Below are 27,639 nucleotides of genomic sequence, written 5' to 3' on the forward strand. Positions count from 1 at the left end.
TCAACTAACTTGAAACCTAATTTTTGAATGTTTTATTCTAAGTGGATTTTGTTATTAGCTTTTAACAGTGGTGGGGACTCTCAGGCCTGCGGCCCCAATTAAGTCTGCAAAGCCTCCCCATTTGGCCCACAGGTCATTTCAACCAAGCTACACTCACCCTGCCCTGCCCCTGACTTCAGGTGTGCAGCAGATAAAGACCCGGCTCAACTGAAAGGGGTTTGTAAACACCCCCGATCAGCTGACTCAAAGCATCTGCAAAGTTGTGTGTGCGCGCGCACACACACACACACACACACACAAATCCAAGACACGACAATATTGTGAGCACTTTGCAGTGGGCTTTTATTCATTCCTGAGGAGCACTCTGAAAGGTGCTTTGTGAGTTGTGCATTTGCCTACACAGTATGATTCAAAACCGTGAAGGCAAAAGAGAGTCACCTTACATTACAGTGACATCAGGTGATTGGCAGATGGGCTCCCCACCCACCTGTCAAATTTGGCCCACTGGGGGTGAGGGAGATAATGATCTGGCCTGCTAGGAAGATCCAGTTCCCCACCTCTGCTACACACCTGTACCTGGGAATCAGTCCCACTGAAATCAGTGAGGCTTTCTACTGTGTAGGCATATGAAGTATTTATATTGCACAGGTGTTTTTAAATATTTAACAATAATGCTATTTATGGTGACTGTTTCTTTTTGGTTAAGAGGAAATCATCCCAGGTTTCCCAGCACCGAGATGGCATCTTTCTAGTTAAAATTGTTTATTATATTTTTATCACTGTTTATCCTTCCAAGTTTCGAAATGTGGATGTTACTAGGCATATGGCTAAACATATGGTGATAGAGGATTGTTGATTACTACCTATTCTGAGTCATTTATTTGTATATTTATTTTCCACCAAAGCACTGGAAGGCAGCTAACAAAAAGAATATGGAGCATGCATAAAGAACATTAAAGATGATTAGAAGGAACAAAGTAACAATATGGCTAGCCATGAAACAATAAGCTCAGAGGCCCCCACGTTTTCACGAAAGCTTCAGTGTTGTGTAGGGTTATTCCAGAGGACATCTTCTCCTCCCTCCTCAGCTGAAACTACATTTCAAACTTAGCACTGTATTATACGCCACCAAGATGTCCTCCATGGAAAGAAGGTAGCACTGAACCAGGTATACATACCAACGCCGGGTAAGAAGGGTAGCCACGACATTTTGCCCATACAAGTTCCAGAGGTTCTAGTTCCGTGTGCTCCTCAAAGGGCATCAGTAGGTTTGTACCTAAGGAATCGCAATATGAACTGCCTTAGAATCATAGTCTATCATGACAATAACATTTTTCACTGAAAGCATTTGCAGAGCTATAGATGAAGGCTGCTCTTATGAATACGAAGTTGAGGAAACATATCCTGCATCTTAAATATCACTTCTGATAAAACTTGCAGGTTGAAAAATGAAATCAGGCCAAACATGTTAATAAAAAACAAGAGAAGAAGAAGAAGAGTTTTGGATTTGATATCCCGCCTTTCACTCCCCTTCAGGAGTCTCAAAGCGGCTAACATTCTCCTTTCCCTTCCTCCCCACAACAAACACTCTGTGAGGTGAGTGAGGCTGAGAGACTTCATAGAAGTGTGACTAGCCCAAGGTCACCCAGCAGCTGCAGGTGGAGGAGCGGAGACGCGAACCCGGTTACCCAGATTACGTGACTACCGCTCTTAACCACTACACCACACTGGCTCTCTATTTCGCATAAGAAAACAATATCTAAGGCAACCTTTGCCAACCTGGTGCCCTCAGGAAGCTTTGGACGGCAACTCCCATCAACCTCTGCTAGCATAGCTGATGGGAGCTGCAGTCCAGAAAACCTGGAAGACGCCAGGTTGGCAAAGACTTATCCTACCATCCTCCTTTTTTAAGTAGATAAAATGTTTTGTAAGAATGGATCTGGTATAAAGGCAATACATTGCACACCAGGCAGTGCAATCTTATACTCACACTGACCCAGTACCAAAGGCAAGCTACCATTATGTCAGGAGAATAGCTGCCACATCCAATGTGTGCTCAGCTCACAAGGAGAAAAACACACAAGAAAATCCCCAAATAGCGTAAAAACAGACATGCCCACAATATTCTAGAAGCAAGGGGAATACTCACCTAATGGGGACTGTGCATGCCATGCCACACACATAATGGAGGAACCAATAAACTTATAACAATGGGAACACAGCCCCTGCATCACAATACACATCATATGCAAGCTGCCACCCTAACACTCCCATGACATCAATGGCAAAGCCAACAACAATTCCACTGAGGTCAGTGCCCAGTCATCCCCCCAGGGCCAGGCAAAGGCTGAAATTCCCTTATGCTCCTCACAATCCCTGTTTTATGAACACCGCATGCAGCAACATAGTATTCTTCTATACCACTTGGAGGCAATTGTAATTAGGCAATGTATACATTGTTTAGGGGACTGATGAGAGCATACATAGCCTTTCTGGAACAAGGTTCAAGACCCAACGACAGAGAAAAATACAGGTAAAATCTACCATTGACTGTTGCCATACTAAGCTACTTCCACAAAGACTGAATTCTGAAACATGCAAAAATATTTCTGTGCCCAGAATAAATTATGGAAATTAGATCTGAAAATATATTTTAGGCAACATTGCCAAATTTATTCTATTCCCCAAATTATGAACTTCCCCTTATTACACACACTTCATTTTGAAGAATTTAAAATGCTAAAACTTGATTGGCACAGATCATTTAGGAAGTAGGCTTGGAGACTTGACTGTCAGCTGGGGAAGGACTAGGAAGCAGGGAACCATAACAGTAATCATGGCAAATGCATATTGCTCCTTCGATTTAACCCCTGATTAGCCCCACTCTGTGGTCTGAGCCTTCTCCATATATTGACAACACATTTTCAAGGTTTTCTCTACATCTTTACAGCGGAACTGATCCTGCCATTTCTTAAGTTATAGAAATGGCAAGCTATAAGACTGGCAACAAATGTAAAGAGCATGCTTAGAAACTTATCCTATGCACGCTTACTTGGAAATAAGTTTCAGAGTTAAACAATGCTTATTTTGCCTGCGTTGGAAGGATTGCAACCTTAGTCTCCTTTGGCACAATCCACAGGAAAAAATAACACCCATAACCTAGTTGTACAAATTATAGCTACACGTTGTGCTTAAGAAACACCAACACTGTTTTTCTTACCTGAGCTACTGTATTCTAAGTCTCCATTTACACCATCCAAAAAAGGGACCCGTGCAAGAGCAGGCTTTCCTCGGCTACGTTTGTGCGGAGTCAGACCACTGTGAAAAGAGAGCCAAGTGATAAAACAATGCTTAGCTCCAAAATACAGCTTGAGCTTCATGGAGTGAAGGAAGAGGAGTGGATAGAATGTCGTTGTGGGCAATAACATCTGGACCTGATAAGGGTCTTCTGCAGCCTTTCTTTTGGTAAATAAGCAGAAGTGGGCAGCCAGAGCAGCAAATAAAACCTTACTGTGAAAGGCAGAAATTCATATGAATCATAGATCTGATCAGCTGCTCCTAGGAGAGTTGGATCTGATGCAAAGGTCACGGAAGGTGGGAAACAAGCTAATTCAGGCCGGCTGTGCATTGCTGCGGACATTGGAAGCAGGATGTGATAGGGCAGAAGCAAACCAACATTGCAAGAAAGCTGGTTCTCAATCGACTGTTCTGCAGACAAAAGTTTGGATGTAAAGCCAGAGGGAGAATGGTATTGGCAGTGATGCTCACTTGGGATAGGCAAGCTAATGGCAAGACTGTGCTAAGTATTAAAGGTAAAGATAAGGGGACCCCTGACCATTAGGTCCAGTCGTGACCGATTCTGGGGTTGCGGCGCTCATCTCACTTTATTGGCCAAGGGAGCCGGCGTACAGCTTCCAGTCATGTGGCCAGCATGACTAAGCCACTTCTGGCGAACCAAAGCAGTGCACAGAAATGCCGTTTACCTTCCCGCCAGAGTGGTACCTATTTATCTACTTGCACTTTGACGTGCTTTCAAACTGCTAGGTTGGCAGGAGTAGGGACCGAGCAACGGGAGCTCACCCCATCGCAGGGATTCGAACCGCCGACCTTCTGATCGGCAAGTCCTAGGCTCTGTGGTTTAACCCAAAGTGCCACCCGCGTCCCTGTGCTAAGTATTAGGGACTACTTAATTATTATTAAGGGACTGGGGTCTACTCTTGACCCTATAGCCATCTTGGGATCAAAAGGTAGCTTATCTCAGCAATAGACTGGTAACAAAACACAAAATAATAGAAAACACTTATGCTAAAGAATGAAAAAATAATGCAGGCATCAGTGTCACCAATTTACTATATACTGCTTAGAATTATACTGCCTAGAATACAAGGGTTGGAACTTATCACCCCTCAGCTGCCACGTGCTAAACAGCACACATGCAGCTAAATCAAGATTAGATCCATAATTCCTCTGGAATGCTGATTTTTTTTATTTAAAAACCGCTGGCCTCTGATATGGATGTAAGAGGCACCTAAAAGTATAAATGGAAAGAAAAGACTGGAAAATTACCAAGAGAATAATGTTTTTTCTGGGTGAAAGCACCTGGAAGAAGACTTACCTGCAGATGTCAGATGAGAGACCACTTCCGAGGCCAGAACTGCACTCTGAGTCAGACCCGCTTTCCATATGCTTCCTGAAGCCATTTGTCACTGGTGCTGAGAAGAATGCATGTGAGAATGAGTCTAACTGTATATACAATGCTATTTTAAAAGTTCCTTAGACCACAGATATGGAATGTCCAGCCCACAGACCTAATTAGGCCCACTACGCCTCCCCATTTGGTCTGTGAGGCAATTTCAGCCAAGTCACTTCTATCTGCCCTACATCTGGCATAAGGTGTAGGGCAGGTAAAGGTGACGCTTGGGCAAAGCTTTGCAGGTACCCCCAACCAGCTGATTGAGAGTGCCTGCAAAGCCCCTTGCACAGTGCTTCCTAAACACCAACTATCAGTTGAACAGTTGCTGCTAGAAAAGTGCTGAACCCACTTTTTTACCTGTGTGATTTAACACGCAGATAAAAAAATATCCAACTTGGCCAACTTGCTCCCCGTCCCCACTTTAGACACTTATGAAAGAAACCAGACTACATACACCACAATTCTACAACGCAGCTAACAAGACTATTTGAATCATGTCAAAATTTTGTTGGGAAAAAATGCATTTAAGAGTTTAAAGAATGCATTAAATTCTCATTCCCAATGTCTGTGCACAGTTGGAGTCAAGAGGCATCTTGCAACAACTATGTTCAAAGAACTTGTTCAAAGCGAGTTCTCCCCCACCATGTTCTTATGTTCGTAGAACAGTCCTTACCAACTCTTACCCATTAGCAAGGAAATGTTCCTCATCCACCTCCCTTTAGTCCAGAAACTGCTACCTCCTTAACCCCACTGATAACTGGCGAATTATGGTAAGCACTGCCTTGTCTACAAAGTCAAAATTCAGCCTGAACAAATGTTCACAAGACACATTTTCCATCTGTATATCTGCCAAGCTTCTCCCCCTGCACTCTAAAAACCATTTTCAATTCCAGAGGTCTGCACTTAAATGTATAGTTAGCCTGGATTTGATTCTGCATGTCATCTGCAACCTGGTTATGATTATTGATAGGAAGGAAACTTGAGCTTTGGGCATGCCAAGTTTTTCATATAATGAGATGTTCCTGATTAGTGCTTTGTGGGGGGGGGGGGGCGTTTGGCATTAGTACCTTGTGAAAGAAGTACTACTTTTCATGCATTGTCCCTTATGGTCAGGTATGCTAGCATTGGGAATGCCCCTCATCTCAGTCATCAGCTCAAGACTTCACAACTAATTCCTTTTTTTCTTTTTAACTGTTTGTTTTAAACACAGACTGGGCTCATATCCACTACACAGCAATCCCCTAGAGACCTCATTACTTTCCTTTGGGGATGTGTGAATGTGTTTGTTTCTGCTCTTGCATAATCCCAGGTTTGGTCACCCACAGAGGTCTGTTCTCCTTCCTTATTTGATTTTTTTTAAATGCCCTCACTCATGGCAAGAGTGCAATCTGCTTAACAGCCTTTCCATATTCAAGTGACACTGGATTTAGAAATAAAGAAACCAAAGAGCAGGCCTCAACTCTGGGAGGAGAAAGTACATACATAAAAGTATTATAATATCACAGGACAAGGAGAGACAAAGAGAAATAATAAGTGATGAAACAAGGGCTGCATGTGTAGATATCTCTTAATTATTTGACTTGAGTTTCCACATATTGGTTATGGAAAAAATCCTTTACTCCACCAATGAAGTTTAACCCAGGCACAGGTAAAATTCACTGTAGCCCCAGACTTAGAGAATATGATATATGAGATTTGGAAGCAGGTGAGAAAGGTGTATAATATTCCATCCATGGGTCCCCTGCTGACTAATGTACACTATCAGTGGAAAATCAAATTGAAAAAACAACAACTATTAGAAACATTTGGTAATGAATTTCCTCTAATTTCACCTACATCTCTTTTACCCATCCTGTAGCTCAGTTCACAAGTCACTGAGCTGTCAAACAAGTGTTTAAGATGGGGAGCAATGACTGTTGCACCTTATCAAGCTGTACTAGCATCACAAGCTAACTAGGACACAGCAGTATCCCAACAGAATAGGTTATCACTCTCATAACTGGTAACACACAAGTTAAGCGATACCACACAAAGCTGCTGCATAGCACAGAATAAAGTAGAGAGGGGAGCTAGTGGGGACAACTCACCTTCACAGCCCATCTTAAAGGCATTTTAGCCAACAAAGAACCAACTACTATCAGTGTAACCTAAGCCTTAATACTGCTGTACAATTTGGTCCCTGGGAGCACGTTACACCTGTATTCCATAGCATGCACTGGGTCCCTATACAATTCAGAGACTTCAAGGTGCTACACTTGACCTATAAAGGCACCTGAGAAATCAAAGAGACAGTCTTATTTCTTCTACCCCATCACCAGCTCTGTAATAAACTAAGGAGCACCCTCATTTCCTCTGTGAGCAAACTGCATACAATAAGGTTTATCAGTGGTGGCTCCAAACTTATGAACTTGTCTCCCCCTATGGATGTGCTAAGGCTCAGCATGAGACTCTTCCAAAAGTGTTAAGGCCTGTGGAGATGTTTTTATTAGGATTTGCATTTGGACTTCATGCTTTTATTTTTAAAATTGTAACCCACTATCAGTCTTTGTTATATAAAGTTAAATAAATGAAACAGTGTGAGGCACACAAACCATAAAATAGAGAAGTGTAAGCTAGCATGCATTCCTAAGTTTGGGTTGTAGCTAAGTGGATGATTCCACCTACTACTTTAACATCAGTAACTGCTAGCTAAAAAGGTGTTGCATACCTCTGACAGGTACTACTACAATTGCTCAGTATAAGATTGCACGGCACTATTTTACCAAACGCTTCCTTGATTCTCTGTGCCCCTTTCAAAGATAAATCACAGGATTACTATGAGCACATGCACAAATACTGCTTTAGAAATAGATACTCATTCAACTTTTTGAGAATGGCTCAAAAATCCCATCCGATTGCTCTAAAGAGCTTCAGAACTGGGCCTGTTTTTAATGACTAAGAAAAGATATGTGCTAGTTGCTTACTCTGAAAGAAGAAAGCAGATGTGAGCACATTTGCTTTGTCTTTACATATTTTAAAACTTATGCCTTTAATTACATGCTATGGTATTTTTATTATTTCTGTTAGCTGCCTTGAGCAACATTTGATGGAAAGATGGGACATAATTTTGATAAATAAATAAACAAAACAGTATGTTTTTCAATAGCATCAAATCACACATTCACTTGTGAGTAATCATGTGCATATTATTCCAATGATGTGTAAGCATGTGCAAAACAGCCTGAGCTCAGAGACACATTCAGATCAATACTATGACCCTGGTGCTTGCCTTTATAAAAAGTCTCCCTAACACTGTCTGCTTCCTTCCAGATACTACAGACCTATAAGTCACCACAGAACCATTACTATCCCTCTGCATATCCATTTGTCCAATTCTGGCACATGACTGCACAAGATCCAGGAACAAGAAACAGTGGAGAAGAATATGGTGAAAGCTTTTCACATCACTTGATTTCACTGAAAAATTCTCAATAGTGTTAAGGTTCACTACACTATAAATAGTTCACACATGCATACATTAAAAATGGAGAGAGATGTGTATCGGATTCAGCTGAAGGTTGAAAAAGGTGCAAAGGAAAAGAGAGAGACCTACTCTTCCCCTGCAACTCAAACCATCAGGTATTACACTTCTCCCAAAAGCAGCCTAGCATGGTAAAGGCATCAGGGAAGAAAACTCCCAAATTAGTCACAGATTTATAGGCTGGTTAATATGCCTTCCTCTGCAATATAAAATTCTTTTCTGCTCCAGAGCCCATAGCTTCCTCTCATCCTCTAGTACAATAAAACTGGATGCTAGTTTTGGGATTCATGCAACAGACATTTGGCAGAACTCAATTCCCAAAGGGACTCAGAGAAATGCTGCGAAGGCGTGGAGACTTCTTGCCAGCAGGCAAGCAGCGCAGCTACAAGACACCTCTACTCTGGGGATCTCTGGCTTTCCAAGACATCAGAGGAATGAAAGCTCAGGGGAGTCACCTGTCACTCCTGCCTGCCTGGGGGATTTCTCGCCATCGCTCTCGCTGCAGCTCCCACTCTGTGGCCGTTTCCGGGATGGCCGCTCACCCTCTACGCTGGAGGGGGAAAGCTGCCCACTCTGGCTGTGGTCCTCTCCATTCTCAAGGGGGCAGTCCAGACCTCTTTGCAGTTTCACCCCGTTCTTGGCTTTTTTAAAAAGGACAGATGTCCGCCTGCCCACTCCGCTAAACGGGGGGCTGGCAGAGGTGCCCGTGGCCTGAAGGGCCAATCCGTTCAGGCCGTTGTCGCTGAGCAAGCGCTGGAAGGCGTGGCTCTCCCTCTGCAGTGTCTTCTTATCAAAGAGCTCGCCCTCGGACTTCAGCCGCTTATGTAGTCTGTTCAAGGACTTGCTTTCGCTAATGGGTTTGAGAGTTGGAGGGTCCTGCAGAGAGTCCAGCTCCGATAGGGGGGGTGCAGGTCCTGTGGGCTCCAGGGTGGGGGGAAGTGGGGGCTTGGTGTCATCTGCTAAAGAGAAAGAGAATCTGCTTGAACATTTTAGAAAGTATTTCCCAAAGTACGGATCACACCTTTCTGCCCCTTTCTATGCTTGAAAGTAAGTGGCAGGTAATAACTAACTTTTGTTGAATAGCCTAAAGAAAGACACTCAGAGGTGAAAAAAATAATAACTATGGCACTCTGCAGAAGAAAAAATATTCACCCTCTTGAGAGCCAGTCAACATGCTTGTCATTTAACCAACAATGTTATTTATGGTGACAGTTCTATGCATCGTTACAAGCATGCAAATCCCACTGAATTTAATGGAATTTGCTTATAAGTTTACATGCTGAAGTTCAGGCTGCATGACGCTTAACTCCCCAACCTTCTTAACTCTTTTTTTCAGACCCTCATTCTTCAGGTATTTTAAACTCTACATAGCCATGTTTAACCTAAGAGGGTAAAGAGAAATGGGAGAACTAGAAAACATCAAAGGAGGAGTTTCAAATGCAAAAAAGTCTCTTAAGGACCTCAATCATATTGCAAATAATGGAAAACAGTCAAATGTGTAATCTTTTCCTTTTAAACTACGTCACTGTCCCGTGTACTAAGATCACCAAAAACACCCAGAGATCATTAAACTACCAAATCCAAGCTCAGCTTTCTCTCCAGTGAGCCTTCCTTCCTCTTAAATTCTGTGTCTAAGCATTTCATTCCAATTCATGATGCAATGAGGTCACAGATTAGCACTCATTCTTCCCCCTTTTAAGGTTCTGTTCCTGTTCAAGCACTATTTGCTATCTGTGCAACGTTCTGGTTGTCAGCAGGGAAAAACAAGTTATTCCCTCGACTAGCTAAACTGCATGGATTGCAAGCACTGTGGGAAAGCATGGCTGCTAAGATGACTACAACTCCTTAAGAAGGAATGTCACCATCCAGGAATTTCGTAAGAACCTCATAAATAGAGCACAGAGCATCTCTGAATTCAAAGTATATTAAGAAGCCTTTTGTCCTATTTAGTGTGGTTCAAAATCAGAGACTGGTACGCTTATAAACTAAAGATTATTGTAGATTTAACCAAAACAATAAACATGAGGTAATTTGTTCATACTGAAGCTCTTCCCTAAATCTCAATTGGGAATACTGATATTCTTTTAAGTTTTTTGGCCACTAGTTGAGAATACTTTAATCCCCCACCAAGAGACAGTAGACCATTGGTGTACCCTATTTGTATGTCGTCAGGAGAGGGGGTGTCTCAAGGAAAAGGAAAACAACTTTTCAAAACGTCCCTTTAAATATTCCTGAAAGCAATCCAGAAGAGAAATTAAGATTTCTGAGATCCATTCAGCAAAAGTCAAAACAGATTCCCATCTGCTGCAACCATGACAAAAGATGTGATAGCCTAGGAAAAGCCAGAAACTTTTTCAAGGGTGAATCCCTCCCAATCATTCCTCCCCCAAAAAAGCTTTTTGTTTTGTTCAAGAAAATAGATTATGTTTGAATGACAAATACAATGTTTAAGATAAAGTGCTCATATATTTACTCTCTGCAAATGATTTCTAATAATTATGGAATGGGAAGACTTTTATGTTAAGACTATGTGCAGTATCAGACGATTACAATTCCTGTACATTGAGGACAATCAAGTCCTGAGTTGTAAACTGAGACTTCAACTCTCAAATGCAACAGCAAGATGCATTTCTGCCTCAGGGGGCACTGCTATTGTCACAAGAGAAGGAAGATAATTTCAGTGCCCCATTTGCTTGTGAAAGGGTAGAGATGTTTGTTTCAATACAGGCAAACCTTCAGATTTTAGAAGTTCATTATAAGTATGGTGATGACAAATATGAAGAAGCAGAAGACGCAGGAACTGAAATTCATAGCAATAGCTCAGAAAATGAGACATTAAATTTCACAATGGAGAACTGGAGGAGACATAATAATGTTCTTCGTTTCACAAATATTAATTGCTTCTTCTTCTTTTTATTATTATCATTTGCCTGGTCCTCGTAAACTGGCAAAACCAAAGAGATTCCTTACTGCTCAGCAGCTTGTACTTTCATTTGTAACTTAAAAAAAAACAGCAAAAAAGTAAAAAGTAAATTCAAATTGTAATTAAACTGAATTGTGTTAGTCAACAAATTTTGGATTTCACAGCTATTGCCTCTTTTTAGAGAGCTCTAAAAGCACCAAACAGTGAGGTGTGTAACAAAAGTTTTAAAATCTCAACCTACATTTTGAAAAATTAGTGTTTAATTCAATTTTTACAGATGGTGGAGGGTAAGGATTTTAATATACTTTTAGCAACCTATATACCAAAAGGTCACAAATGAAGTCCAATGAAAGGACCTGTGGGTGGGTGGGTGTACACATGTGTGTGTATCTATATATACACAACAGTTCACAGACTCTCAAAAGCAGCAAAGAGAGGGGAAATTACTATTTGTTCCACCTTAACAGCCTTCCCCATTTCCTGGATGCTCAAACAAGGCTGGCTCCTCCTTCCTCCGTCCTACACAGGCTGAGTAGCACCCAAACCATATCAATCCAATCAACAATGGACGGACTACTGGCACCCATAGGTGGAGGACTATGCTGCTCCAGTAATTCTAACAAAGTGTTGTGAACTGCCCTGTGATCTTCAGATGAAGGGTGGTATACAAAGGTAATGACTGAAGTTGCACTTTTGCAAGGATTTGGTTGATTTTAGAATGGATGTGTAACCGTACAGAAGGGCTGAGGAACCTCATGCCCCTACAGACCACTCTGTTTGGCCACACCCCTCATGGGCCCCACTTCACACTCCACGTGTTTTTGCCTGTTTTTGAACTTTCCAGCCATGTGGCACCAGCATCCACTATTCTTTCTGAATTTGAGTGAGGCTTGCTGCTCTGTGGCTGCATGTAAAGCACTGCAAACATGCAGGAGTTGAGAAAAGAGTTTTCCTTAACAATTCAGCATGGTTGCAGCTTTGAAACAGTATAGGGGAGAACAGAAGTGCTTGTTAACGTAGGCACGTTTTCTGAGAATACGATGGCAGGACCATGCTAACACTGTTTTTATCAGTAACAATTAATGGCATTAAACTGCTGTCAGCTGACTATTTTGAGCCTTTTAGAAGGCCGGGCAAGGCAGCGTTGAACCGCTTTTCCCTGCCAGGGGAACTGACCCACCCTACAGCAAAGGCCAACCCAGACTGCTTCTATGGTTTTTTTTTGTATATACTACAGCTTCCATCTTTACTGGCTTCTCATTTTGTTTTTAAGGGAAAGTTAGACAGCTAACTTTCTAACTAAATGATGCTTTTAAAGAAAAAATAGAAAGAAATAGAGCCACTTACTCAAAAGCAAACTAGGATCATGGTTGGCTGCAGCCACTTGTGCACTATTCTGTAAGTGTCTCTACTACCTTTGATTCACAGATGACCATGGGTGGGATCACAACCCAAGGTTCCTTGCCCAAGTTTGTCCACTGTCCTTTGGATCAATCTATGTCACAGCTCCTTCCTGCTATTACATTCACAGCCCATTGTTGCAACTATGTATCTACAGGTGAAGACACATGTAGGACATGAGACTGACAGTCTTCTCAGTCTTTTAACCTCTTCCTGGTGAGATTGCCAAGGAGGTAAATTAGCACTTCCAAGTGTAGGTGTCTTTGTGATGCAGACCTCTAGAAACTGGGATAATATTGTCAAACACATTTCTCTAAGGCTGCCTTATCACCATAAAGCTTTGAGACTGGCAACCCTTGTTACCACTGACTCCTTCTTTCTCGGCCCCAAAACTTTTCAGCACTTGTTACAAAAATGTACAGGTTTACCAAATGCTGTTTACCAAAGGTTTACCAAAGGCTGTTCTTGATGCTCTCCATTTCTCAAGATGATTTTTGAGTTTGTTGTCAAAGGCAGTAATTACATAGTGACTTCTGCCTACCAGACTTGCGTAGAATTAACGTGCACAGATCCCCTTGAGTCTTCACATTTACCTAGCCCTTTACAGTACAACCAGAACTGCTTCCTTCAGAGACCTAGTGAAAAAACCTCACCTTTCTCCCCATCTTCATCACGTTCTCCTTGTAACGTCTTTTCCAGCCCTTCTTCCCATGGAGCTGGATCTCCATTTGGCAAGGTTTTATTCTGTTGCTGGGCCAGCTTTTGCCGGATAGAGTTGATTTCGCGTCTCAAGAGTCGGATGCGGCGAGTTCGGGCGCCACTTGACCTCATGGTGCTCACCATATCCAGCTTTTCCAGTAGCTCCTTCAGCTGTACCTCCAACGAAAGGTGAGCCCGATTCTCAGGGAGGAGGAGGTTATCAACTGCAATGAGAAGCAAGAATGTGACTCACCCACCATTTAGGTCTCACGTCGACTAACATCTTCATTATACAGCTTGTGGCACCTCTTCACTCTCACTTTTGACATCTGAGATGGTTATTTTTAGAACATACCTTATTTCTGTAATTTTAAGTTGTTTTGAACTGTTTTGAATATTGTGTTTTAATTGTTGTAACTCATCCTACAACTTTTGAGTGAAGGGCAGACAATTAATAAAGCTGTTTTTGAACTTCATATAATAAACAGGGCATAAGGATTCTTCAAATGAAATGCCAATAATATGTAGGAAATACACCACAGAGCCAATGAGAAAGAGAGAGAGATCACATGCTCCACAGCACACATAGGCAACCTGTGACCGTGGAACACATGTACCCCTCACTGTTGTCCTGTATGGCCCACTCCTCCAGTTGTCCCCCATGCTGACTATTCCCACCAACAACATTGGTTTTACTGCAAATTTACTGCAGACATCTCCTGCCCACTGTTTCCTGCTTCCTGGTAGACAAATATAGAAAGTGCAGGGTACAGCACCAAGTAGGCATCTATGATCATCTGGCCAGGAAGCAGAAGACACAGTATGGAGGGTAGGTCAGTACTGAACCCAGCACGGCAATGAAAGAACAAATGCAAGGGAAGACAGGAGTGGCAAAACAGCAAACAGCATGCACCTCCCTGGCTGATAGACACACTGAATAGAATGCTCCTCAGCTGTTTACAGCATCAATTAGATGGGGAGTGGGGGAAGATGCAAAATGGGATTGCTCCATAGGATCAATGGGAAATGGAGGTCTGTATTAACAAAATTAAAAATATACATATTGTAGGTGATACTGCCTCCAGAGTAGTTTCTTAAATTATTGTCTTTCTTTGCACAAATGGAGGTTTTTAATCTTCTTTCTCCTTAATGGTCTTTTATTTTTAAATACAAAAATCCCTAATGGAAACTCACCATCCTCCCAAGAAAAACGATAAAAATCTTCTGTCTTTGGCGATTCAGGCAAGTGAATCCCCACTTGGGGATCATAGCCAATAGTCTCAGCTTGTCGCCGTGCATGGCGCAATATTGCCCCTCCAAGGTCTCTCAGCCGGACAGCCGCTCGATGGAAAATGGTGTCTTTAGAATTATACCTCATGCAGTTGGTAAGAATAAGGTTAAAGTCCTCCTCAAACTCATCCAGTGTCCGGTACTGGTGGGACTCCAGCTTCCGCCTCATGGTAGAAAAATCCATTGGCTTGGAAATGAATTCCAGGTAATCTGGAACCTAAACATATAAAACCTGTACAATTACAAAAATCATTTACTAGCCAACCAGGGCATATCCATCACAAGCACTCTAAATGCCCTCTCACTGGCACTGGGGCAGTGCACAAATGCACAATGATTTCATCCGGTTAAGTCCCTATCCCATTCAGCCCCAGCAAATAAATAACCTTGCTGAGAAGCAAAAGCAAACTCCCTCAGAAAAAGTGCTCTAGTCTGCCTGGTTGGGGAATCCTCTGTATAAGAACCTTAGAGGAAGTCCTTAATTTATACAAGAACAGAGCAAGTATGCCTTGAACAGTCCAGACTGGTCTTGCTTTTTGAGAGTTACATTTTGCAGGCATTCAAATGAGCAGTTCTTTAGGTCAAATCTAACTACACTTCTAGGTAAAGTACTTGCCTCACTCAGCTTTACAGGTTCTGCAAAGATCTGGGCTGGATCCTTTTCCTGTAGAAGATCCAGTGTTGTCCGCAGCAGCACGTTGAAAGGTGTGAGCTGCAACTCCATAGCAGCTTGCTGAACCTTTACCTGAAAATCATAGAATCAGAGTTGGAACGGATCCCAAGGGTCATCTAGTTCAACTGCGGGCAATGCAGGAACGACAACTAAAAGCAACACACCTCAGATATACTAATGATAGAAAATCGCATTTCCTATAGGCAAACCTTATAAACTGCAGAAATTATAAATGCTAGTTCTGATAAAACCAGGCTAAAAGGATAACAGAATATACAACAAGCAGGGCTGGCCCTACCATTAGGCAAAACTAGACAGATGATTTTGAACACCATGAACAACAATAAGTTTGTTATTGAATCTATTACTTCTAGTGGCAAATATCTCAATAACAATATCGTGGGCCAGATAAACTACTAGTTTGATATATATGTTTTCTTTTAATGATCTAGCCGTATTAATTCATGTGTTTTTAAAATGGTTATGAAATGAAGAAAACTGACCTGATCTATACAGGAATGCAGTTTAATTGTAGCATTTGCAGTTGAGATGGCTAACTTGAGGCCAACAGGCCAGATATGGCCCACCAAGCCATAGAAAATTGCCCACGAGCCCCCAGTCTGGTCAGGAGATAAATATCCCTTTCTGTTCTTTACACAGTAATCTCTAAAGTGGAGATGGAGGTGATATCTACTCATCAGAATATAAAATCCATCTGACTGCTTTTTAGAGACCTTTTCTAAAGAGATCTTCTCTAAAGAGCAGGCAGTGGGATCTTTCTTCTCTGATCTCAACACTAAGCACTTTAGCTCTGTGATCTTGGATACAGATATGGAGATAAAGTTTAATCTGGCAGTCAGAGAAATATTTGAGCTCCAATCGCAGTGCTAAGCACCACAGCGCTGAAATCAGAGAAAGTTGTCTTCCAGCTCTTTAATACTAAGAGATAGCATTTCCCTTTCAACTTCACTCCAGCACTAGGGGGAAAGGGGGCAGGGAAAAGCTGCCATTTAATTTTAAAGTGCCAGTGGATGTGTGTGTGTGTGTGTGTGTGTACGTGCACATGCGTACACACACACACACAGTTTGTCCAATAAAAGATAGGATCTGACTCATTTCAGAATCTTTTTTTGGCTGTAATCCTGTGCACACGTATTTTGGTGGAAGGCCCACTGAATGCAACGAGGCTTGATTCTGAATAAGCATGCTTAGGATTGCATTGGTGTTTTGTTTTTTGTTTTGTTTTAACACTAAAATGGCAATCACTCTACATCCAGGCCACCTTAGCAGCTCTATTCAAAGGCATTAAATAATGTCCATCTCATTGGGAGTGTAAACAGCTGTACAGATCATCAGGTCATGCTCATACCAACCTGCTCACGTTTGAGTTTTTCACGCTTACGAATTAATTCAATGAGCAGCCGTGCCCTTTCCAAGTCATGCCGCAGTTTTTGCCAGTACTTCAATTCCTCCTTCACTGCACCAGTCTTCTCATCATGCTCTTTCTGTAAAATGGGAGATTTTTCTTTCTTTCTTTTTTAATGGTACCTGATCCCTCTTCATATCTCTCCTGATTCACCAATCTCTTCATATTTACAGTTATTCACAGTCAATCTTTAACTAGATCATAGAATCTAAGCACCTTATGAGTCCTAAGCATAGATTGACTATCTAAAGAAGTCCAACCAATGTTCTGAGTATGTTCTGGAAATGTTTTAACCATACCCACTGACATTCTTTAACTTCTCAAATATGTGTTGCTACTTCATACCTGTGGTATAACCAAGAGCGAGGCTCCATTGCTTTTGGCCTTTTGACAAAGGATTGCACTGTGTCATCAGTGGCACAGGAAGCACAGAATGGCAGTGACACCCTCCTGGTGGTGGCAGCACTGTGCTCACCAGGACTGTGTTCACCAGGACTCGTGGGGTGGAGAGCTTCAGGTTGATGGCAGAAGCATCTCTCTGGTGCAGACACACATACACAACAATGATGACGTCAAGAGAGTGCTCCCTCGACCTTGCCCCCACCCCATCTTTGTCCCAGTGAACACAGTGGCACCACCACCAGGAGGGCATCACTGCTGCTCTCCCCCCCCCCCCAACCTCGCACACTGCTGCAGCTCTCTAGCAAAGTCACTCAAAAAAAGTTATGGGGCACAGCAAATGTCAAGCACCGATTCTGTGTAAAGAAAATAGTAAAGCGTATGCCTAGCTCAAAAGGACTAGACCACAAACAGTAAATCAGTGGGTACAGTCTTTGGCCCTGACAACTAAGGAAATGTGGTCTCCACAGTGCTGATTGTTTCTAAGGTAAAGACAGATGTAGTGTTTTACACAGGAAAGAAAAACAATGTGGATAAAATCCATTGATAACCATCTACAAGATAAAAACAATGGGATGTGGTTTCAAAGGAAGGAACTGTTAAGAGAATTTTCAGGAGCAAGGCATAGATCATTGGTGGCTTGGCGTTACGCTAGTGGAATAATACAAAAATTGCATGCTGCAAAACCTCTATTACAATCACAATAGTTATTATTCATGGACAACTCTACTAAAGAAGATTTTGAAGTTCCATTTCTATACTTCATAAGAAATTCCCAAAGTGAACTACCCTCCTGCTTTTTTTAGCTAGCAGTAGCTACTCCATCCAAGGACATTTCCCATCCATGTATCCCAGAAGCTTCCCTAATTAGTTCTTGTGACACTATTCTCTCATGGTATTTCAGGGTTCAGTAAAATGTCAATGATGCCACAATCATACCTGTTCTGCATTTCTTTGGGACTGTAGATGAGAGTGCAGACGCCGTATAAGAGGAACACCGTTTCTTGACTGACGCTTTAAAAGCCAGTAGTTGTGCAGTCGCTGCATAAACTGATTCTTTCTCTGGAAGGCGAGACCACTGCAGATTTTATTCAGTCTAGGGAAAACAAAAGCATCAAGCGATTTCATCACATATTAAACCCAACTTCAGATTCCGGAAGACCAGTGTAACACATGGAAACCCTCACTTTAGCAAAACAGTGCCTAATTTTCTAACATCACATTACATGTTAGGAATTATATAAGTAACTCAAGTTCATCAGAGGCTTTTCAACTGTGAAATTGCTGCTCTGTAAGAAACAGCTCCACAGCTCCAATTAAGCAATAGCAACAGCAAAATGGGCAACACCCAGACATCAGCTTAGCTCAAATGGACCAAATTAATTCAGAGGTTTAGCACAACTGATCACTCCAATCACTTTCATATAATCACTTAAATGCATTACTAATATAAACACTAGGCAACAAACACAACTGTAGATAGAGGTTACAATCCCGCTCCAAGTTAAACTGTCACAATCCCATTGATGTCAATGGGATAAGCCTAAACTCGGACCATAAATTGCAAATTTTCTTCGTTTTCCACCTTCAACAATTTGTGCCTGCACTTCATTTCCTAACGTAATTAAACAAAGCATTTGCTGAAGTAGCCACAGGGCATAAAAGATGCCACCCAATTGGAAAACAGGAGAAAAACGCTGGGCTAGTTCACTGATCAACATGGAAACAAAAGCCAGAACAGTTTCACTACTCACCGGTATGAAGGGATCTGTGCAACCATCAGCAAAGGGGCAGAAGAACAGGCTTCCTTCTTCACCTTCTGCTTCAATTTCACTTTGTTCTTGCTCTTGGGAGTGCCCCCATCTACTGCTTCATTCCTTGAAACATCCTCCTCTCCCTTGTGAACAGTAGTTGTGCGCCCTTTCTTCACTGTGCCAGGAGGGGAATGTGCCTCGCAATAAGCAGTCTTGCGCACAGTAAACGTTGTGCCATTGAGGCTGGTCTCCCTCATGGGCTCAATCTTCATGAAGAGACCAGCCCTCTGGGCACAGGTGACATGGAAGGCTGTGTAGCAGTTCACCTTGTGACACTGGATGGCTGCTCCCATGCCCTTCTGCTTGCAGATGTAGCAAGTGAGCTTCCAGCGAGCTGGTGGGATATTTTCTATCCCCTCAATGGGCTCCAGAAACACAGTGTTTGCAAAACAGACTTCTGGGATCCAGATGGCACAAACAACATGGGCCCAGTGACCATCACTGGTCTGCTTGAAGGCTCCACCCTTGTTTGGGCACAAAACACAATCAACTGGGCGGGAAGGGGACTGTAGGCAGCAGCGACAAAGCCATTGCCCCTCAGGGATGTAGGGCACTCCATAGCATTCTTGGTGCACAGCCAAGTTACAAATGTCACAAAACAAAATGACGTTGCTGTTATGGCATTCATCATCCATGCAAACACAGCAAACGGCATCTTCATCTATTAGAGTCTGCTGGGCCCCATTGTTGCGGCTCTCCAGGTATGACTCCTTCTCCAACCGATCTACTAGCAATTCAAAGGTCTCAGCAGAAACTGACCCATAGCCATCAGTCTTCCTTTTCTCATTGATCATGTCAAGCCACGCCAAATCTTCCTCATCCATATCATACTCCACTTCAGCATCAACATCTTCAGGTGGCTTCTCAATGTACTGATAGTATGCTGAAGGCAGGGCTGGAGCATCTGGCTGGCTCAAGGAATCAATCATCCGAAAGCTGGGCTGTGGTAAGTGGAATGATGTCCCAGGAGCGTGTTTTGTGCATGTCTCCCTTTTTTTGCCTTTACACTGAGTTTTCTTTGATTTTGAAGGAAACAGTGGCTGCTCACTGTTTTCTTTGTTACTGTTGCATTCTGTGATGTCCTGGGCAGTCAGTTCATCCTCTGTGATGATCTTCAGAGGATCATAAATGCTGATGCGATGGAGACGCCCATCGATATCAACTTCGACTATCCGCTGGGCCTGGGCATAGGTCAGAGTCTCTCGCGTGGGTGAGCATTTCAAGCTGTACGGTGAAGGAGAACGTCTCCCTTCTAGGGTCTGTCGGGACCTCCTCCGAGGTTTCCGCATAGCAGCAACTCAAAAAACCCTGCAGAATAGTCCAAAAGAAAAATAGCATAAACATGAGCAGCATAAATTTCAGGGCAACAAGGTCTAACTTCAACTGATTAATTGGTTAAAGTTAATTTTAACTAAGAGGGCTGAGAAACAAGAGCATACCTGTTTATTTGGCAACTACTTTTTTAGTGGGAATAAAAAAGAAAGAAAATAAAGCCTTTTAACAATGAGTGGTAGACAGATTTGGCTGATCTCACACTTCAGTTTCTCAAAAAGGCACCTATCCTGAGGTAACCTAGGTAATGTTCATTCTGAAAAGTATTTAAAGTGAATTGACTGCTCTGTTAAAAAACAAATTGTAACCAAGTACAAATTCTTTAAGAAATAGTTAGCCCTAAACATTAGGCTATCCTGAATATGAATCTTAGATTCTTTTCCTCTTTCTACTAAAGTGTCTTAGAATGTTTTAGCATTATAGGAGTCATTCACAGAACCAACAAGACAAAGATATCATAAGCAAGCAGCTAGGAAGGCTAGACACAGAAGACTTGTAGAAGAGAACCTGGAAGCAAAGAAAATACAATAACAAACAAGGAGGTTGAAAATGAAGAAGTGGATCAAAAGAAGAATTTAATTAGGAAACACAAACCCAAGCAAAGAAGTAAAATAAAGGAGCTAAATATCAGCCTGTCTCTTCTAATGAACTAAGATTCTGAAACACAGAATGCAAAGCAGCACATGAATGCAAACTAAAAAGATAAATTTGGGCTGGAGCCTTATCTCTTAGTGCACTTTTGGGTGTGTGAAACTTTAAATTAGTGGATACCCAATTTGCTGTAAGCCATTCTGCTCCATCGGCACTTTACATTTAAAGCTGTATCACACCACTTTAAACAGGCATGGCTGAGAATCCTGGGAAGTGAAGCATGTTAAGGGTGCTGAGAGGTGTTAGGAGAGCCCTATTCCCCTCACAGAGCTACAATTCCCAGAGTGGTTTAACAAGCGGCCCCTCTCCCCAGGAAACACTGTAGCTCTAGTGAGGGAAATTGGTCACTGCATAATGTTAACCTAAAATGGAATCAAAAGCTTCCATAGTTTCCTTGCAGTCACATCATGGAGGGAAGGGGCACATGATTGTGAGATATTAAGGGTGTACAAACCAACCATTCATTTGGAATTGCACTCTTGAACAGAATTTAACTTGCAGTTGAGGGAAATGTTTGAAAAGGCAAACATGTATTATGTGTGCAAATACGAAAGACAAAACCTTTTGCCCTCCCATCACCCAATTTTCTTTTTGGCGTGATTCTTTTAACACCCCCCCAACCCAATAACTATTATAATGCATGCCTTCAATGATCAACTTTCTCTATATTTCCTACATTTACATATTTCCTACATTTGCATATTCTTCTTAAACTGTAACAATGTTTTACATTTACTCCTATTGTGTAATTATTTTTGAAACATTCAATAAAAATGCATTTAAAGAAAGGAGAAAAAGCCAGGCCCTTTCTCCTAGGCCCTCTGTGTAACTGTATGCCAGGAATAAATTTAACAAATGGCAGTTTTCCAAACATGGAAATGCAACAATTGAAATCCATATCTATTGTATAGGTCTTAGTGGCATAGAACAAAGTAACAATACTTGAGTTAAGATAAACATGTATTCTTAAAGACATAATTGAGAATCTACAATTCCCCTTTGGTTACAAAATATGAGCCTTGAGACTGCATCTGCTAAAGGCTATCATTTGAGAAGGATGAGAATTCTAAAACTACTTGTTCTGGAGATGATGTAACTTAAGTCAGAGAGGCTACTTCATGGATGAAGCAACTTTAAAACTACCGTATTTTTCGCCCTATAGGACGCACTTTTTCCCCTCCAAAAATGAAGGGGAAATGTGTGTGCGTCCTATGGGGCGAATGCAGGCTTCAGGAAGCTCTGCGCAACCCTTGGGAGACTGGCTTGAAGCCGCGCCGGGCTCCAAAGGGTTGCGCAGAGCTGCCTGCATTCCGAAGCCTGGGGCGCGCAAAAGAGCGCGTCCGGACTTCATGCAGCTCTCCGCAAGCCTGGGGAGACGGCGCGGCTCCCTAGGCTTGCAGATAGCAGGCTGTTCTGGGGGCTGAGGTCGGGGGAAGCTCGGGCTTCCCCCGCGCCTGGGGGGGGGGAATTCTTTATTTTCCCCCCATAAAAACTAGGTGCGTCCTATGGGGCGAAAAATATGGTACTTTTTTTAAAACCTGGGGAAAAGAGAGACTGTTGCGCTTCCTGCTCAGTTTCTGTTTGCATTGTTTTGTCCTTTCCTCAATGAATAAGCACCCTCAATCATGCCCAGATTTCATTGGATGCAAAGAAGGGATATTGTCCATGTCTTCTGTTCTGAACAGAGAAAAGGTACAAAGAGGTTATCTCTGTAACTACAGTGGTGGCTGATGTAGGCGGCCCTTTTCCATTGGTGGGGGGGGCCAATGGAAGCCATGCCAATACCATTTTGTGGTCCTGTGTCTTCCGCTCCTTTAAATGTGGCAGGTATTTTTGTTAAGCTATGCCTCAGTTACTTATTATTATACCCCACCTCAAGGCAGCCATTTATTGACTAGTGCATTGCACTTTCTCAAAACTCCCAGTGCCTCCACTGGTCCCTGAATGTTGGTGACCAGTGGGATAAGTGGTAGTGACTTGCTTAGGGCTACCCAGTAAGCTTCATAGCTGAGCATATACTGTATTTGAATACTGGAGTCTTATGTTCGAGCCTAATACTTTTAAACACAGAGCAATGCTACATTAGCGGGAGAAATAATGCTACATATATCATCTTTTGAAAATGCTAATGAGAATGAATCAGTTCATGTAGAAAGAGAAAGAAGTTCTCGGTGTTTGACTCTGATAGTTTACTGACAGGTGGCTGGAAAAATAACTTTTAAATAAACAAACATATAGAAGAACATTGAAACAAATTATAATAGTCAATGTGGCTACTCCACAAACTGCTTCTAGCCCACTGGTTCAGTTGTGTAGTGTACACGTGGCCTGCACTGCTCTATAGAAATAAAAATATAAACATTTATTATATAAATATAAAATAAAAATAATTATTATATAAATATAAAGTAGTGTGCCATCAAAGCTCCGTGTGGTTGTTATGTGGGCTGTTTTGCTCTGTTGTTATCGTATATGTATTTATGTTTTAAATGTATTGTAAGTTGCTTGAAGATCTTCAGGTAACAAGTGATCAACAAGTTAATAATAGTCATGATATTATTATCATTATCATGTCAGTAGATTTTTTCATACTGCGCAGAACCAATTTTAGATTGAAAAAGTGCATTAGCATATGAAAAGGGGGAGATGGAATATATGTATCAGTCAACATCATGATGTATTAATATTGACTAATGCATGTATCCCATCTTCCCTTTTAAATAAATGTGTCTTGAGAAATCAGTATTTTCTCCAGGGGATGGAGCAAGCATTCCATTTATATGGGATGGAGGGATTTGAAGGACTCTGAGCATTGCTTTTTGAGCAGGGAAGGCCAATGATAGTTTCCTGGAGAAAGTTTCCTTAAAAGAATCAAGTCTATGTGGAGTTTTTTGAGGGACAATAGGAAGGGAAAGAGAGTGGGGAGGGAGGAAATGGGGATGAGGAATCTGTGAAAGGAAAATAAGGTCCCAGTCCATGTTGCTTTTCAGGGCTGCTTTCACCCTAGAGCCCTTAGGTGCACAGTTTCCTCTAATTAGCTGGAAAAGGAATTAAAGCAGAGTGTCCATACAGAGCTTGCATATAGCACTATATTACCAAGCAATGGCCTTCCCCATAACCAAATTCTCCTATGTTCCATCACAATTAAGTTCTATTTAAAACAAAGGTCCCTGACAACTTCAGTTCAAAGTTTATTGCTTGTTGTTTCTGCTAGTTTTATTGCTTCCTGTTGATCCCAGCTGGGAAACAAGTTATAAAGGGCCTGCTAATTGCCCCTTAAATAGCTTGCTTTAATTGCCCCTTTTTGTGAAACATTTCATTTCTCAGTGCTTCTGATCTCCTAAGCTTCGCCCTGTGTGTTCAGAGTGGACTTAGCATATGGTTTTGCCTTTCAAAGTAACATCTACAGAAACAAACATAAGCAGAAGTGGGACTGCAGCGAGCTAGAATGGGAGGGGGGAATCATTCCTCTCACCAGGGTCAAGTTAAAAATTTCCACCCCCAAAGCTGCTATTAGCCTCAGGGGGACATTTCCCTATTAGGGCTAACAGTACATTTGTGGGTGATTTTAATCAGGACCATAAAAGTGGAGGGAGGAGGGGATAATTAAACTCTCCTTCTCCAGTTGACATGCTCCCAATCCTCCTCAGGGCCCCCTGAAACTATTACTTTGAAAGGCAAAACTATACACATTAAATCAATTAATGGCATGGCAGAGACATAGTCCCATAGTGCATCCCTTATCATCTGAGTTATACTCTCCCTCCCAGGGATTTATATACTGTTTCTATACAACTGTGATTAGGTACAAAGTTTGTTTGAATACTATGCTCCACCGTGGCAGAGGACACAGGGTGGGTAGCCAATGATTTTGGGGTTCAATTACTGTTTTTTACTTACACCACTTCAGACATCAGTGTAATATTACAACAGTGTGTTGGAGTTAGCAGCATAGCATTTTGTGTATATCTGATTCTCTTCTGTTATGCACTCAACCTTGGCCCATTTTGGTGAATCCACTGGTAAAGTTCTGCTGGCAGTTCAAGTATGCTGGTGTGAAACTGCACCAGTGCTATTTCTATTGGCACAGCCTTAAAATGGCCGAGCAGAAGGCAGCCCTGTATCAGGAGATTTTTTTATGTTTGTTGTTTTTATTATGTTTTTAGATATGCTGTGAGCCACTCAGAGCGGCTGGGGAAACCCAGCCAGATGGGAGGGGTATAAATAATAAAATTATTACTATTACTATGTCCTATGATTCTCAAGTCATAGTATTATGCCATAATGTTCTGCTTCCATTATGTTCCACTTGCATATTTGTAAGAAGGCCGTTGTGTTGTAAAAGTGCCTCCTCCGCAATGAATACAAAATTTAGCCATGCAAAATTTAGCTTAGTGGATTGCCTATGAAGACATATTTTCTATTCTCATGTTAAAACACTATAGATGCCAGCTGGTTACAGAAGACAGAAACCACTTTATTTTACATTCCCTTGCTTTTCAGTATTCAAATTATTCAACCCTTATGCTAAATTAGCACTTGCTGGATTCCCCCCCCCCGATTTGTTATAAATGTTAGTCACTGTTTACAACCATAAACCAATTATTTCATAGAATCATAGAATTGTAGATTTGGAAGGGGCCGCGAGGGTCATCTAGTCCAAGCATCTGCAATACAGGAATCTCTACTAGATCACACATGACAGATGGCCAGTCAATCTCTGCTTCAAAGCCTGCAAGCAAGGAGAGCCCACCACCTCTCACTGAACAGCTCTTACTGTCAGGAATTTTTTCTTGGCATTTTGTTGGATCTACTTTCTTGTAACTTAAATCCATTGGTTTGGGTCCCAGCCTCTAGAGCAGGAGAAAACAAGCTTGCTCCATCCTCCATGTGACAGCCCTTTAGTTATTTGAAGATGGCTATCATCTTCTTACCAGGCTAAACATACCCATTTTCATCAACCGTTCCTCATAAGGCTTGGTTTTCAGACCCTTTATCGTTTCATTTTCTTTCTTGCACCTCTCTCCTCTGATGCTATGTCACTCTTCTTACAGGGCCACATTATAGCAATAAACTTTGTGGACTTAATACAAATTCCTCTGCACAGGAGCCAACTCCTAGGGGTTGAGGTCCTTTCAGCCCCCACCCCAAAGAAAATATTTGAGGGGGCTGGTACTCCCAAGGTTGATGGGTATGGCCATTCAAATGGTGCATGTGTGTTGTGTCATGTGATCGATTATGTGGGGCAGGGCTTGCCCCCAAATATTTTGTTCAAGTTGGCACCCCTGTCCCTCTATGATACTCTAGCAGTGTCTTCCTTCTCAAGGTACACCCAACATCTCACCTTCCTAAAACAGCTTTACCTTTCCTCCACACTTTTCAAGACTTCACCCTTGCCTATTGCTAACATTTGCCACTTATCAACAAACTAGACTCATTTGGCACTTTCACCAAGGCCCCAATCTGAACTATACATTTAAAGCAGTATCATGCCACTTTAAGCAGTCATGGCTCCCCTCAAGTATTCTGGACACTGTAGTTTGTTAAGGGTGCTGAGAGTTGTTAGGGAGACCCCTATTCTACTCACAGAGCTACAGTTTGCGGAGTGGTTTAACAATAAACCCATCTTCTGAGAGGACTCTGGGAACTGTAGCTCCATGAAGCTAAGAACACTTAGCATCAGGATTTTTGGGAGGAAACCATGAAAGTGCTATGATACTGCTTAAAGTGTAAATAGATGGAACCCATGTTTCTGTGCATGCTAGCCACCATCTCCAAATGTCCCTAAACAACAATGCATGTCATTTTTATGCTGAAATCTTGCCAAATTTCTTTTGCTATTTGTCTTCAAGTTAGTCTTTTCTAGTTTCAGTAATACAATAATCTTCCCCCAATTCATAAAACACTAAATTCCTCTCTTCCCACATGCCATTATTCCTTATTCCTATCATGCATATGCTGAATTAAAGACAAAGAATTCATTACACATGATCCAATGAAAATTATGCCAAAGCTCTGGCCACATGTTGATGAGTGAAATTTAACTAGCATCATTATATTCAACAGATTATTGCACCATTATCTATAATAGTTTGTGCTTCTGACAGCTAAGCTGGTATGATAACCCAGAATGTTCAGTTGCTCAAGAAACCCAACTGTTTGCTGAATAGATTTTGGGAAGGGATAGGTAGCTGTCAGTTTGGCTAGGATTAAGACTTCAAACAGGCTGACTGAGGATCACAGAGAAGACCAGGAACATAGGAAATCTAAACAATAAGGGCAGGCAATAGATGGAGAAATAGGAATCTGAAGGAAAGCTAAATGAATGAGCCTTGAGGGCAAAGAGCACTTGAGACAGAGAAATGAGGCAAGAACGGAATGGGCTAATCAGAAAAGTGAGCTATGAAAAAAATTCACAGTGCTTATTATCAGAAGAAAGAAAGAGAAAGGAGTGTTAAGAAGGCTGGTCAAAAAGCAGGGAAGCTAAATTAAATTGCACAAAGGAGGAACTGGGCTGAAAAGCAGGGACCTGATGAAACAATTGGCTGAAGAGAAGGCAGAGCCATGGAAAAAACAAGATTAGGGCAAAACTACACATAGAACTAAGATGCAGAAGAAGCAGTACTCCCTTAGCTGGAATAAAGTGGCCAGGCATGAGAGGAACTAAGGAGGCATGGGGTTGCTGAGCCTGGAGATCCATATATATAAGTCTACAAAGTTACTAGCTTGCTAACAAATTCTAAACCTGTACAGTACCGTAGTTCCATGTTAGCTGTAGCCATGAAGGAAGGTCCTCCCAAGCCAATATGAAAACAAGC

At 41.9% G+C, this 27,639-nt stretch overlaps 1 protein-coding gene across 9 annotated transcripts in view; it reads right to left on the minus strand.

Moving 5' to 3' along the window:
• BRPF3 (bromodomain and PHD finger containing 3) overlaps nt 1-27,639 on the minus strand; it is a 35,355-nt gene that overhangs the window by 3,968 nt on the left and 3,748 nt on the right. For 4 of the 9 annotated variants that reach the window (XM_083509373.1, XM_083509374.1, XM_083509376.1 and 1 more), the window contains 10 exons: nt 18,779-20,146; nt 17,964-18,120; nt 16,573-16,704; nt 15,143-15,271; nt 14,431-14,743; nt 13,191-13,460; nt 8,669-9,172; nt 4,616-4,712; nt 3,221-3,318; nt 1,179-1,276 (listed from right to left, as the gene is read on the minus strand). In XM_083509373.1, coding sequence (XP_083365499.1) covers nt 1,179-1,276; nt 3,221-3,318; nt 4,616-4,712; nt 8,669-9,172; nt 13,191-13,460; nt 14,431-14,743; nt 15,143-15,271; nt 16,573-16,704; nt 17,964-18,120; nt 18,779-20,127 — 3,147 coding nt within the window. In that variant the 5' untranslated portion in view covers nt 20,128-20,146. The remainder of the gene's footprint in view (nt 1-1,178; nt 1,277-3,220; nt 3,319-4,615; nt 4,713-8,668; nt 9,173-13,190; nt 13,461-14,430; nt 14,744-15,142; nt 15,272-16,572; nt 16,705-17,963; nt 18,121-18,778; nt 20,147-27,639) is intronic. The other 5 variants (XM_083509380.1, XM_083509381.1, XM_083509379.1 and 2 more) reach the window with 2 other exon arrangements.

This window comes from Podarcis liolepis, assembly GCF_965112155.1.
Source record: "Podarcis liolepis genome assembly, chromosome: 6".
In the NCBI taxonomy this organism is placed as follows: domain Eukaryota; kingdom Metazoa; phylum Chordata; class Lepidosauria; order Squamata; family Lacertidae; genus Podarcis; species Podarcis liolepis.